General features: G+C 36.0%; 1 protein-coding gene and 1 non-coding gene across 2 annotated transcripts; one reads left to right on the forward strand and one right to left on the reverse strand.

Moving 5' to 3' along the window:
• The first annotated feature begins 2,097 nt into the window (after window positions 1–2,097).
• Window positions 2,098–3,568, forward strand: LOC145578868 (uncharacterized). The gene is made up of 3 exons (XM_081636169.1): window positions 2,098–2,961; window positions 3,155–3,215; window positions 3,341–3,568. The coding sequence occupies exons 1-3, from the start codon at window positions 2,138–2,140 to the stop codon at window positions 3,566–3,568; spliced, it is 1,113 nt and encodes a 370-aa protein (XP_081492295.1). The 5' UTR covers window positions 2,098–2,137.
• Window positions 3,569–9,560: 5,992 nt separating this feature from the next.
• LOC145607667 (small nucleolar RNA R71) lies at window positions 9,561–9,667 on the reverse strand. The gene has a single exon (XR_014105601.1). It is a non-coding gene; the product is annotated as a small nucleolar RNA R71 (small nucleolar RNA).
• Between the last annotated feature and the right edge of the window lie 4,816 nt (window positions 9,668–14,483).

Consider the following 14,483-nt stretch of genomic DNA (forward strand, 5'->3'; position numbering starts at 1 on the left):
TCTAATAAACATATCATCATGATCGGAGTTTCTACATATAGTCAGGATTTTGAGTCTACCGAGTCAATCGATGGGATTATTTAAAAGCAAAAATATATATTCAAAATAAACTTCAAAAACCTATATTCTCATTCCACTTATTACCAACTAAGTAACAATAAAAAAAAATCTATTTTAATTGTACCCTACGAATTTTCAAAGTAGCGAATTCATTAATCAAAGAGTCTAATTTGTAGTTTATATAATACCCAATTTTACATACAAAATTATCATGAATTATGTTTAGAATTACTCAAAAAAAAAAGTTGTTTAATCAATTAAACATCAATTTATAATTAAAGACCCAAACAAATCTTAAAAAGGGCAAAATCATGTAACAAACAAATTTCAAGAAAGTTAAAAGAAAAAAAGCGAAATTGAGGTAAATTTAAACAAATTAACAGGGAAAAAATTATAAAAAAAAAATAAAAAAAAAAGTGAAAATGGTATTTTTGTTTATGTTAAAAAAAAAAATGTTTTGCTCTTATCATTCTTCGAACTCGCCACCCTTTTCTAAAAAATATACTCACTTATCATTTAACCAATAGCATAAATGTATAATCTGATGGAGTACAATAGTATATATTGCAAAAACTTACAAGAGTCATATTAAAAAAAAAAAGGGCCGAGAAATTGGGCTACAGGGGCCTCTAGCCCCCATGTAGATCCGCCCCTGATAGTGAGAGTTTTCTTGTAATATTCACTCTTTCAAGGGTTCCTGTACTATTGGCTAGGGTCAGGTTCCATTGTTCCATATATCAATGATGGAAAAAGGTCATATACTCTCTTTGATTCAGGTGTAGACACTAGTCTACAAGTATTGGTTGCCAAATTTGACTATGTTCCTCCTACTCCTCCTCCCCCGTCATTAGGCTCTATATAAAGAGCATGTTAGTGTAATAGTGTACTACTTTGAATCTTTGATATTGAGTTTGTTTAAAAATTGACACAATTTTCATTGCTTATATACGTTGTGATATTACGATTTAAATTAAGTCTTAATCAAAGATCCATGACTGATTTCTCTTACATTACTATAATACAAAATTAGATATCGTCCGGTTACACTAAAAGTACTAAGGTCCTGTTCACATTTACTGAACTGAGCTGAACTGAATTGATTAGATCTGAACTGAACTGAAATGATTGGAGCTAAGCTGAAATGAATATTTTATGAGAGAGGGAAATTAAGAGCTGAATTGAGCTGAACTGAACTGAACTGATTGGAGCTGAACTGAACTTAAGTAAATGTGAACAAGCCCTAAGTCCTCAATTCTTTCAATTTTTGCTTGTTATTGTCACTATCTCTTATATTACTGTATACTGATTTTGACATTTTAGCTCGATTTGTTCACAACCAAAAATAATCAAATATCTCACAAAAGTATATAAATTGAACACATGTATGATCAATTATCACATTGATCATTTTACAAAACAAAATACGATACTAAATCGGGAAGTCAAAAGAAAAGGATTCAATCACATAAAAGGATTCTCAAAGATAATCCTAAACCTCAATATCTTTGCAAGAATTTTAGAGTGAAAAGGGAGGGAGGGAGGAGCATGGCAGAAGAGTTGGTAGTATATAGACATACTTAATGCAAATAATCCAACCTTCTCAGAATTATTAGTGTTTCGGTCAAGATCCGACAACCCGAATCCGAGATCCAAAAGTCCGAGCCTGAGACCCGTGAAGCTCCTATCGTCCAGATGAGAACCTATATAGAGACTAGAGATTAGATAACCCCAGGGTGGATCCGAAGAAAATCACCCTGATGACAAAGTCATAAAGTGTTTAAGAAGATAAGAAGAGAGAGAAAATAAGAGAGAGATTGTAACACCCCAATAATTCTCCCTTTTACAAACCACTTACTTTAAATAAAAATAGAGGAGAACCATTGACATGTTACCGCTACGTGTTAAAACGTTAAGGCTTTATCAAAGTATTGCAGCGAAAATCCAACTTAAATCTTAAAATAATATAATTTAAAAAACTAATAAGTCAAAGCTTACAAATTGGAACCATATTGCTGGTGGTGCCCCCTTTGTATTATGCCACAAATGCTTTGAGTTGCTCAAATTACCCGGGAAGTTCATGACCAAGAATAATAAAGAGTATAAATTGCAATGTGGGGCCTGCTCTTCTGTTATGTCATTTGATCTTCAGAAAAGTTTTTTAGGTGCTCTTTCTTCACAGAAGAATCCAGATCTTGTCAATGCTACTAGTGGCTCTGGTAAAGTGCTGAACGAGTCAGGTCCTAGACACCACCATGACAGTGTTGCTGCTACTAGTACAAATTTCAAACCTTATGATTTTGATGCAATAGAGAACAGATTCCAGTATACGGAATCCAAAGCCACTGAAACCACAGGAGGACGGAGAATGATTTCAGATTTTAATGAATATACTCGAGGTATTTCTCCATCATCTCATTCTTCTAAGGAAGAGCTCATTACAGATAGTGCAAGTGTGCAAAGCAGCCTACTAACTTCTTCAGAGACGGCTGCAATGATTCGCCCTCCCCCTGGTTCACCTTTGCGGGAACATCTTGATTACTCTGGCCAACACCACAAAGCTGAGGCAGAAATTACAAATACTTTTACTGGAGAAGAGAAGCAAGTTCTTGAAAAAAATGTATCTCAAGATAGCTCTGTGGTAAATACTGCGGTTGCTTTAGAGACTGAAGATCATTCCCATGAGTCATCAACTACTGTATCTGATTCTGGGGATGCTCCAACAGAATGCAGAGATGAAAACAAAAAGTCCTCTAAATCTCCTTTCTGGAAACCCTTTTCACCAAGACCTGGTTCTGTCTCCCCTGAAAAAGATGAGGTATTTGTCAATGGTCAGCGGGTACCACTTCATGTAATTAAAAAGGCAGAAAAGCTTGCTGGACCTATTGAACCAGGGAACTACTGGTAATTGTTGCAATACCTTTTAATTGCGTTTTTTTTTTACAAAATTAATACATAGTACATTTATTCGGCACAAATTTAATTTGACAAGTTAGTTGATTTAATTTCAGAAGGTAGCAAAATGATCTTAAGTTGCTCACTCGGTTGTTTTGTTGTAAAACATCCCTCATTTTCTTAATTGATTATTTTATTGTAGGTACGATCCTAAAGCTGGTTTTTGGGGTGTAATGGACCATCATTGCCTTGGGATAATTCCGGTGAGTTATAGTGCAAAAGAATTTCTCTCACTTTCATTTGGTTTCATCTATTTTCTTTCCAATCCTCTTTATAAGATGTTACATAGTAGTAATTGTAGGAAGTGGCATTCCTATTTGTCTTGCAGCCATCTATTCCAGAATTCAGTTTTCCCATGCCAGCAAATTGTTCTAGAGGGAAAACTGCTGTTTATGTAAATGGGAGAGAGCTTCAGAAAAGAGATCTTGATTTACTTTCGAGTCGAGGACTTCCAACTATGAGGGACAAGAGATATATTGTTGATATATCCGGAAAAGTCCTGGAGGAGCAGAGCAAAGACTTCATTGCTAACCTTGGAAAACTTGCTCCCACGTGAGTGTCTCTGATTCTTTTGTTAGTTCACTTATTTGATGCATTTAATCACCACATGTCAGCTTTCTTCCCTTCATGAGAAACTTCATGTACATTTTGGGAACGTACATTGTTTTATTTTGGTGGTAGATTAGTTGTCTAATTATTAGTGTCTACACAGAACCATCTATAACAATTTTACAAATGAGAGTTACTATGCTATTAAAAATGATTTCATATACTATGAGATTAAAAATCAAATATTTCAATATTACCCCTGAAATGAGGCAGCACATTCACATCTTAGGAATGACTTTTATTGAATAGGAATTAGCATTTTTTGAACAAAATCGCTGGTTAGTGGCATGATTAACTAGCCAAAGTATATAAGTTAATTTTTTTTTTTTAGATTAAATCTATGATTCTCTACCTCTTAGTTTGAATTTGTATGCTCATGACAAAAATAATTTTCGGTGAAACTTGAATTCGCATATGCATTTTAAATAGTTCTACTGTGTGTATTTTGATCAATGGATTGGGCACTCTTGAGCCTATTACTTTCATTATTGGCTATAAAGTTAGCTTTGAGTATGTTTATTGCTACCTGAAAGCGATCTTGTATACATTTGGTTGTACACAAATTCAATAGATTTAAGTTACTTGAACAAACCATTTATTAACTACATCTTCATCGTGCTGTCTCATCATAATTTAGCATTCACGATGTTCTGAGACTAGTGTCCTCTGGCAGCCAAAATTCAAATGAACATAGAGAAAATGAATTCCTTCTTATGCAGCGAAAGGTCTATTTGTCTAACTTGTTAGTCAACCCACAGGGAGTGAACTATCCTATAAGTTCTAAATGAGCAAATTGTAGCTTGACTTGATTAAGTGCAATATAACCTTAGATACTGATTGTTAATGTCAAAATTACTCACTCTACCTTATTTTTTCATTCGGAGTTGAGAAGAAAAAGCGGGGATTTGGTATGCGCGTTCCTGAGGAATTCAATGATTAATATTTTTGGGGGCTGCTATCCTAAATTGGATAAAACCTGAAACTGACAGAGGTTGAAAGATTGACAGTGTGCCATTTGGCAACGTGATCTGTGAAAACTTTCCATGTTTTTGTGCATATTATTAATTTTCTCATTATTTTTTTGTTAAATTCATGAAATAAAATCCATTCTTTTTAAGGTTACTGTTGTCAAAATGGTTGTTCAGAGGTTGTTTTTTTTTTTTTTTTGCAAGTCTGTAAAGTAATGTGGAGTGTTTTTTGCAGATTTCTGGAATTTTGAGATGCTTTATCAGTGGTTTATCTGTAAATATTAGTAGAAAATAAATCTGTTGGATATTAACAATCTATTGTATATAAATCTAATGTCAATTGTTATATAACAGATCTGATTAAAAGTTAATTAAATCTACTACCTCTGTTTCTTAATGTTCCTTCAATTTAACTTTTTACATGACTTTCATTTCTTTCTTTCTTTCTTTCTTTTTTTTTTTTTTGTTTTTTTTTGTTTTTTTTAAATATCTTTTATCAATGTTAATTGTTGATTTTGTTATTGTTCTAGTGCCTGTCTAGTGGAGCATCATGCACAATCTAATGAGAGGGTACATAATTAAGTTAGAGATATGGAATACGAAGTATATTACTAACTGTTATGTAGTCCAATCAAGTTTACTGAATTCTCTCAAACTTTTGCCAAAGGTTCTATGATAAGAGTTATGCATTTATTTGCAAAATTCAAAGCCCATCTTTACTTCAATAACAAAATTTTGCTGACTGAAAATGGAGTTTCAATTGCTAGCAAAGATATAGTCCAGATGAATGGTCCCTGCCACAGATGGGGTACAAGAAGCTCAACACTGATGGGAGCCGGAAGGGTTCGAACCTGGCTGATGGTGTTGTTATTCAAAATGATGATGAGTCTTGGCTTGTGGGGTTCTCTATGAAGTTTCACTCTGTTTCCCCGGAAGCTGCAGAGCTACTTACAATAAGATAGGACCTGATTACTGCTACAAAGTTTAATATCCTGAATCTTGAGCTAGAAACGATGCAGATGCTCTGAAAAAATTGATCCAGAATGTGAGCTGGGAATGATTATCCAAGATATTGTGTGTTTGCTTAGAGAAGATTGGATAGTTATCATTCTTCAAAGCCAAAAGAGCTGCCAACGCTGTGATAACACGATATTATACACGATTTATATGTGATATTTGGTCATGTTTTATTGTGTTTTCTTCATTCTCCTAATCTTTTTGAGCTATTATTCTTCCTATTTCGATACTACTCTTCTCGGTTTGTTTGTTTTTGTTTTTATAGGAATAGGGCTCTATTTGCATGGAATTTATTTTGATCGCGAGATATTTCTTTATATGGAGCGTTTCTAGCACCAATGGAGCACCAATGGAGCATTTTGGCAGCCTACTCCACAACTTGGTTGTGGCGTTCAACCTTATGGCCACAACATGGTTGTGGGCGTCCATTATTGGAGCAAAGGAGAGGCGAAGACAGCCCGCTCCACAGCCCGGTTGTGGCGGCTTTCTTCATGCCACAACCCACCTGTGGCAGCTCGTTTTGGGCAGCGTTTAGGAGTCCTATTAAGATAGAAATACCTAGTTTTATGAGAGGATATAAATAGGTTTTAGATAATCTTTTATTGATTACTTTTTATCACTTTTACATACATTATTTTAGAGCTTTTTAGTATTACGTTCTTGAGGATTATTTTCTAGGGTTCTACTTTCAAGATTCAAGATTTCATAATTAATTCCAAGTATTGATTTCTTTTTCTCAATTCTCTTATTTTATTATTGTTATTATGTTTTCTTTAATTACTTGTCTTGTTATTTCTATTATCATGTGTGAGTAGTTTCATAATCTAGGGTTAGGTTGAACCCTAATATGGATTAATGTGTTATTTAATTTCCCAATTCCCAATTTAATTAATTTATAATTCCTCTTTGTTAGGGTTGGTTTTTATTATCAATGATTAACTAGAAATAGTATTATTGAATGTGATTAGGTTTACAACGAAAGTTGATTCTTAATTGATATTAGAACCCTAATTAAAAGTTGGAGCTTTTATGCATGAAAATAACTAATTGTTCTTGCTAGGACTTATAGGATGCCGTTCTCAATGTCTTTAATATGCATGATTCCATGGAAATAGGTATGATTCACTAGGTGAAAAAAGGCATTTGGCAGCGGTTCAAACCCGGTCTAAGGCACCGGTTTGAACCGCTGCCTATGTGAGGGGTGCCAAAAACCAAGTTTTTGGCACCGGTAAAACCGGTGCCATAGGGTGGAATAGGCACCAAAAAGGCCCACTAAATTTTTTTTTAAAGTTTTTGGCACCGGTTAACCGGTGCCAAAAAACCCCCAAAAATCATCTTTTTTTTTGCTTAAAAATTAAATAAACTAAATTAAATAAAAACACAATATAAATCAAACATCACAATCAATATAAACGATTCTATTTAATATATAATCAATAAAATTTTACAACATAGATCAATAAAAAAAATTACTTATAAGTAAAAAAAAATTACAACATATAAATAAAAAAAAAACTACAATATAAATAAAAAAAAAAAATATTACAACATCACAATCTAAAAATCCCCATATTCTTTATTCTTGATTCTTGGATTATGTATACACGCGCCAATTAAAACATCAAAAATAAATTGATTAAAATAAACAAGCTGCCAAAAAAATAAAAAAAACCCAGAAAAAAAAAATCGAATTAAAATCGATTAAATTAAAAACAAAATCGAAAAAAACCCAGAAATCAAAAAATCAAAACAAAATCGAAAAAATAAAAACAAAATCCCAGAAAAAAAAATGAAAAAAACCCAGAAATCATAAAAATAAAAACAAAATCGAACAATTAAAAAACCCAGAAATCAATTAAAATAAAAACAAAAACAAAAAAAATTGAAATCGAAGATTACCCAGAAAATCGAGAAAATCCAGAAAATTGAAAAAAAAATTTAAACCCAGAAAATCGAGAAAATCCAGAAAATGAAGAAAAAATTAAATTAAAACCCAGAAAATCGAAGAAAATTAAAACCCAGAAAATTTTAAAAAAAATAAAAATAAATAAAAATCGAAAATTACCCAGAAAAAAAAAATAAACGAAAATATACCCAGAAAAAATTGAAATCGAAAACCAAATAATAATCCCAAAAATTGAAAAAAAATTCAAACCCAGAAAAACTTGAAATCGAAAAAACACAGAAAAAAAAAAATTGAAGTCGAAAAAAAAAATCAAAATCTAAAAACAAAACCCAGAAAACAACCCCAAAACGCATGCATGAAAATTAACCCAGAACTCGATTAATTAGCCCAAAAAACGATTATTTTAATCGAAAATTAACCCAAGAAAAATCGAAATAAAATCTGAAAAAAGATTTAAATCGATTAATGAAACCCAGATCAATAGAATTAAAATCCAAAAATCGATTTAAATCGATTAATTAAACCCATAAAAATCCAATTAAACCCAAAACTCAAATAGCTAAACCCAGAAATCTCAAAATAAAGAAAAAAAAAAAAAAACCCCAAAAACCACATGCATGTACCTAGAATCGGTGTTCTTGGTGGTCTTGGGTGTTGTTCTTGGTGGTGGCCTTTGGTGGTGGAAACGAGTGAGAAGGAGATGAGAGAAGGAGATGAAATCTCGAACAGAGAAGAGAGATAGAAGGAGGAGAGAGAAGGAGAAGGAGGAGGAGAGAGAAAGAGAAAGAGGAGCGGCTGAGGGAGTGAGGGAGAGTTAGGGTTATATATGGGGCGGGGTTTTTTTTTTTTAATTATGTAGGTGAACCGGTTTAGTGGCAACGGTTCAAACCGGTGCCCTTTGTATTTTTGGCACCGGTTTGAGTTGAACCGGTGCCATTTCTCTTGGTCTGAAATTCCGCCCATTTTTAGGCAGGTATTTGGCACCGGTTTGGCCTGAACCGGTGCCTTTTGGGGGTTGCCTTTTTGTATTTTTCTACTAGTGATTGCATGTTAGGGAAGCTATTAGTTGATCGAAAGAAACTCTTAGTATTGTTTTAGGGAGCATCTGTCCTGTGGAATATCTATTGATTTAATTGAGGGAAAGGGATTGTTCTATTGCATTGATTCATATTAGTGGGGATACTTAATCTTAGATGTTTTTAGTTCTTGATTAATTTCATATTATTATTATTTATTGCTTATTAGTTAATATTGTTCTAGTTTTGATCTATTGATATTGATTGGTTACTCGCTTAGTATTTATTTGAGTCTATTTAATTAGTTGAACCATAGTCTCTTGGGATCCGACCCTTACTTGCCCGTCTACATAGTAGTGGTCTTGTTAGGTTATTTTTGTTAGGTACGCGACACGCCTATCAAATTTTGGCGCCGTTGCCGGGGACTAACGGTTTTACACTAGTTATTTGTGATTCGTTTTTACTAAGCTTTATTTGTTGCTTCGGCTATTGTCTCTTGTGTTTTTGATTTCTTTGCTTGTAGTTCTTTGTTGCATGCAAACTCGACGTTCAGGGTCAGACGATTTAGTTCCATTTGATTCTGAAATTGAAGCAACTGCAAGGAGACGAGGAGGTAGAAGAAGAAGGAGAAATCAAAACCATAGAAACATGGTCGATCCAGGCACAAAGTCTCTTTTGGAATATGGCATTCCCGATACCACAACGGGACTCCTCTCTAGCATTGTCAGACCACCCGTTACTGCTCAGAACTTTGAATTAAAGCCACAGTTCATTCAATTCATCTCTAATGATTCATTTGCAGGCACACCTCACGAATGCCTTGTCAGTCATATTGATAGTTTCTTGGAAAAGTGTGATACCATGAAACTAAATGGTGTTACAGTTGATGCTATTAGACTTCGCCTATTCCCTTTCTCATTACGGGATAGAGCGAAGGAATGGTTGAGAGATGAAGGTACTGGCTCTTTTGACACATGGGACAAATTGGTGAAAGCTTTTCTAGTCAAGTTCTTGGGACAGGAAAAAACTGCGAGGTTGAGAAATGAGCTATCTACTTTCGGGCAGTCAGATGATGAGTCCTTATATGAAGCATGGAGGAGGTTCAAGCGATTGCAGAGACAATGCCCTCATCATGGTATTCCTGAATGGATGTTGATCCAAACCTTTTACAATGGCTTGACTCATGAGTTCCGAATCTATATTGATGCTGCATCTGGGGGTTCTCTCTTGACTAAGAACCCAACTGAGGCAAAGGAGCTAATTGAGAAGATGGCGGCAAATGATAATTACCATCCAGGAGGACGACGTAATGTTAAAAAGGGAGGTATGCATGATGTTGATGCTCTAACCCTTTTAACTAGTTCTATGCAGGCATTGACAAGCAAGTTTGATAAGTTCCAAGCGGCATCTTCTGGTTCATCTGCTGAAACTTGTCAAATGTGTAATGTACAAGGTCACATTGCCCCTGATTGCCCACAAAATTCACAGGAGATGTCGATTGAGGAAGCCAATGCATTCTACACTTCAAATCCCAAAAGGCCATATGATCCTCACTCAAACACATACAATGAAGGTTGGAAACATCATCCAAATTTCTCTTACAAGAATACCCAAGCTCAACAAAATCCCCCTCCACCACCACCTCGAAACAATAGCTATAATGCTCCACCCGGTTTTCAAGCAAGACCACATCTAGTCCAACAACCTATGCAACCACCTCCACAAAAATCCAACCTTGAGCTAATGCTTGAGAGCTTCGTTACCACAACGAACAACAACATCCAACAACTACAAGCTCAGAACAAGCTCATGGAAAATCAGATAAGTCAACTTGCTCATCAAGTTGGCCAATCTTTGAAGACTCCGGGCACTTTTCCGGGTCAAACAGAGCAACCACCGAAAGGGCATATGAATGCTGTGACTTTGAGGAGTGGAAAGCAATTGGAAGATCCTCCCATGAGAGAGCCATCCAAGGAGGTTGTTGACGGGGTAGTCCCAAGAGAGAAGGTGGTCAATGGTACTGCGAATGAGGAAGAGTCAAAGGCATCAACTCCGCCACCACTTGTCCCATATGTGCCAACAGTTCCTTTCCCACAAAGGTTGGCCCAAGCTAAGTTAGAGAAGAAGTATGGAAAATTTCTCGATATTTTGAAGAAGCTTCACATCAACATTCCATTCTTAGATGCAATATCCGAGATGCCATCTTATGCAAAATTTTTGAAGGATATGCTCTCTAACAAGAAGAAGCTAGAGGAGAATGCTACTGTTGCGTTGAATGCAGAGTGTAGTGCTATTTTGCAAAATACACTTCCTAAGAAATTAGGTGATCTGGGTAGCTACTCAATTCCAGTGAAGCTCGGGGATATAGAGATCAACAAGGCATTATGTGATCTTGGTGCAAGTGTGAGTCTCATGCCGCTTTCTATTTGCAAGAAACTTCAAATGGGTGAATTAAAGCCTACGCGCATGTCTCTACAACTTGCGGATAGGTCAGTGAAGTTTCCTTTGGGTATACTTGAAGATGTTCCTCTTCGCGTGGGAAAATTCTTTATCCCATGCGATTTCATTGTGATGGAGATGGAGGAGGATGCACATGTCCCCATTATACTTGGTAGACCATTCTTAGCCACTGCAGGTGCAATCATTGATATGAAGAATGGAAAAATCACTTTTGAGGTGGGAGACGAGAAAATGGAGTATTCACTCTTGAATGCTATGGGAACTCCTTCCATGGGAGAGACTATTTGCCAAGTGGATGTTCTTGATGATTTAGAACGTGAGCAACTTCCCTTGATTAAAACGGATGATGCACTTGAAACGGTGTTGGTAGGGAGTGTCAATGATGAAGATTGGGAAACAAGGGAGTACACGAGGCTACTTGAGGAAGCAAAAGCTAAACCAATCACAGCTTCAGTGAAGGAAATCCTAAGCGTATCGAGTGTTGGGGAGAGTACTACGCCTCTCGAGGTAGAGTTGAAACCCCTTCCCTCTACTCTTAAATATGCATACCTTGGTTCTCATAATACATATCATGTTATTGTTAATGCTGAGCTTAATGACACAAAATTAGAGCAATTGCTCACTATTTTGAGAAAATATAAAAGTGTTATTGGGTACACCATTGATGATATTAAGGGTATTAACCCATCTTTTTGTGAGCATAAGATAATTCTTGAGGACGATCATGCCTCCTCTGTAGAACCTCAAAGACGACTTAATCCAAATATGATGGAGGTAGTTAAAAAAGAGGTTCTTAAATTGCTTGCTGCAGGAATAATTTACCCTATCTCAGATAGTAAGTGGGTTAGCCCTGTACATGTTGTTCCGAAGAAAGGAGGTATGACCGTTGTCAAGAATGACAAAGGTGAGCCAATCGCCACTAGAACTGTTACAGGTTGGCGAATGTGTATTGATTACAGGAGATTGAATAAGGCCACCCGAAAAGATCATTTTCCCCTTCCTTTTATTGATCAGATGCTTGAACGTTTGGCTAAGCATTCCTTTTTCTGCTACTTGGACGGATATTCTGGTTTCTTTCAAATTCTCATCCGTCCATGCGATCAGGAAAAGACTACTTTCACATGTCCCTATGGCACCTTCGCCTATCGAAGAATGCCATTTGGATTATGTAATGCTCCAGCCACGTTTCAACGTTGTATGATGGCAATTTTCTCAGGTCTTATTGAAAATTCAATGGAAGTTTTTATGGATGACTTCTCCGTCTATGGAACATCTTTTGATGTATGTCTTGAAATTTTGGAAAAGGTGCTCCATAGATGTAAAGAAGTCAATTTAATTTTAAACTGGGAAAAATGCCATTTTATGGTACAACAAGGAGTCGTTCTAGGTCATGTGGTATCACATAAGGGAATTGAGGTTGATAAAGCAAAGATAGAGGTCATTGAGCGATTACCCCCTCCTAATTCTGTAAAAGGAGTTCGGAGCTTTCTTGGTCATGCAGGATTTTATAGACGATTTATTAAAGATTTTTCGAAAATCGCTCGACCTCTAACTGAGCTTTTGGCCAAGGATGCCCCATTTTTATTTACTGATGCTTGTCTTGAGGCTTTTAACAGGTTGAAGGAAGCTTTGATCTCCGCTCCTGTTATGCAACCCCCAGATTGGACCCTACCATTTGAGATTATGTGCGATGCTAGTGACTATGCAGTAGGGGCCGTTTTGGGGCAACGAAAGGATGGAAAACTTCATGCTATTTATTACTCTAGTAAAACTCTTAGCTCTGCTCAAATGAATTATGCCACAACTGAAAAAGAGATGCTAGCAGTAATTTATGCAATAGACAAGTTTCATTCTTAATTTATTTGTTTTTTTTCTTTTTTATTTTATTTTAATTTATTATTTTTTTATTTTCTTTTTTTTCATTAGTGCGTTAGTTTTATGTAGTACTCACAGTAGTCTAGTTAGTGCTTTTCTACTTTGGAGTATTATATTGTTTTAGTTTTTGTTTTTACCATATTTTGTTTTTAGTAGGTTAGGTAGTTCTATAATATACCAGTAGCTCTTTAGTTCACTCAATGTACCTGCCCTCTCTTGTCTTCTTATGCAATTATATTAATTTGTAATGCAGGGGAAAGCAACTTACCACAAAGATTGGGGTATTCGCATCACAGCAAGTTTAACAGCCTAGTCCACAAGCTAATTGCGGCAAATTCGTTTTTTCCACAGCTTAGTTGCGGCAATATTCTCATTATGCATTGAAACTTTGAGCAAATCAGTTCACTCCGCAACCACTCCGCGGTGAACAACAGCCAGCCACGGATAGCCTGTGGCTAGGTACCTGATGAAATAAAAAGGAAAAGGAGAAAGAGATTCGATAGCCAGAACAGTCCGCAGCATCACCGCGGCATACAAGAAGCCACCACAGCCATCCAGCAACCTGATCTTAATAATTAAAAAAAAAAAAAGAAAATCACATTAAAAGTTCAAGAATCGGCGCAGAGACGAGATTTCAAGCAAGCTTCTTCATACCTCTCCACCTTTGTTATCATCACTGTTGTTGGATAAATTCTCAATTACACAGCAGAAATTTCGAGAGTACTACTATTTTTTCGATCGAAGGGTATTTCGAATGCAATCTTGAACCCCCTGTTTCATTGGCAAGGTATTTTATCGAACCCTAACCTCCGAATCAATTGTTTGCCGGTGAAAACTATTGAGTTTTGAGAAATTATTGCCCGTTCTCCCCTAAAAAGCTTGATTTCTTGGTTGTGCCCCTGTTATATTGGAATTAGTTCATCTGGTTATTGCTCTTGATTTCACCGTATCATTGATTTATTCAATCGAAATTGCTTCAATCTCGAATGGCTCGTTCCACCACAACTAGGAATAAGAAAACTTCTGGAGTATCGCGACCCGTACCCGTCTCTAAGACCTCTACATCCAAGAAGAAATCCTCCACTACTAAGGGAAAGGTGTCATCGACCAAGACTAAGGAGAAAGTGGTGGTTGACTACTATGACATTAAATTTTGTGATGAAGAGCATAAAGCAAAATATGAGAGATTGTTTGAGAGAGGAGTAACTGCAACTCGTTTCTGTGATGTTGACGCCTTAAAAACTCTAAATATTGAAGATGACGTTCAGTGGCTATTCTCTAATGTTGGTTGGGGTAATTTTCTCATGCATAAGTATCTAACATATAAAAGAGTCACCTTAGAGTTTTTAAGCTCCTTGAAGGCGGTTACTTACTCAGAACCAGGCTGTGGTGAAGGGTCTATTAGTTTTCAATTGTACAACGAAGAGCATACTTGGACTTTGGCAAGGTTTAATGAGGTGCTTGGGTTACCCCCTGGTGGCCTGAGACTAACTCCCCCGCGTTGATCTGCATATCCTGTTTGGAAGCTATTAACCGGTGAGAGTACATACGATTCAAAGATGAGCCCAGCAAATCATATTCGCCATCCAGCGCTTAGATATGTCCAAAGGATATTAGCTA

The sequence above is a fragment of the Chenopodium album genome, chromosome 2, assembly GCF_948465745.1.
Source record: "Chenopodium album chromosome 2, dcCheAlbu1.1, whole genome shotgun sequence".
NCBI classification, from domain to species: Eukaryota; Viridiplantae; Streptophyta; class Magnoliopsida; order Caryophyllales; family Amaranthaceae; genus Chenopodium; species Chenopodium album.

Excerpts from the sequence above, each read along its gene's own strand:
- LOC145578868 (XM_081636169.1), top strand. The coding sequence starts at position 2,138 with ATGACCAAGAATAATAAAGAGTATAAATTGCAATGTGGGGCCTGCTCT. Across the intron at positions 2,962-3,154 it reads ATTGAACCAGGGAACTACTG|GTACGATCCTAAAGCTGGTT; the intron begins GTAATTGTTGCA and ends ATTTTATTGTAG. Across the intron at positions 3,216-3,340 it reads ATTGCCTTGGGATAATTCCG|CCATCTATTCCAGAATTCAG; the intron begins GTGAGTTATAGT and ends TTTGTCTTGCAG.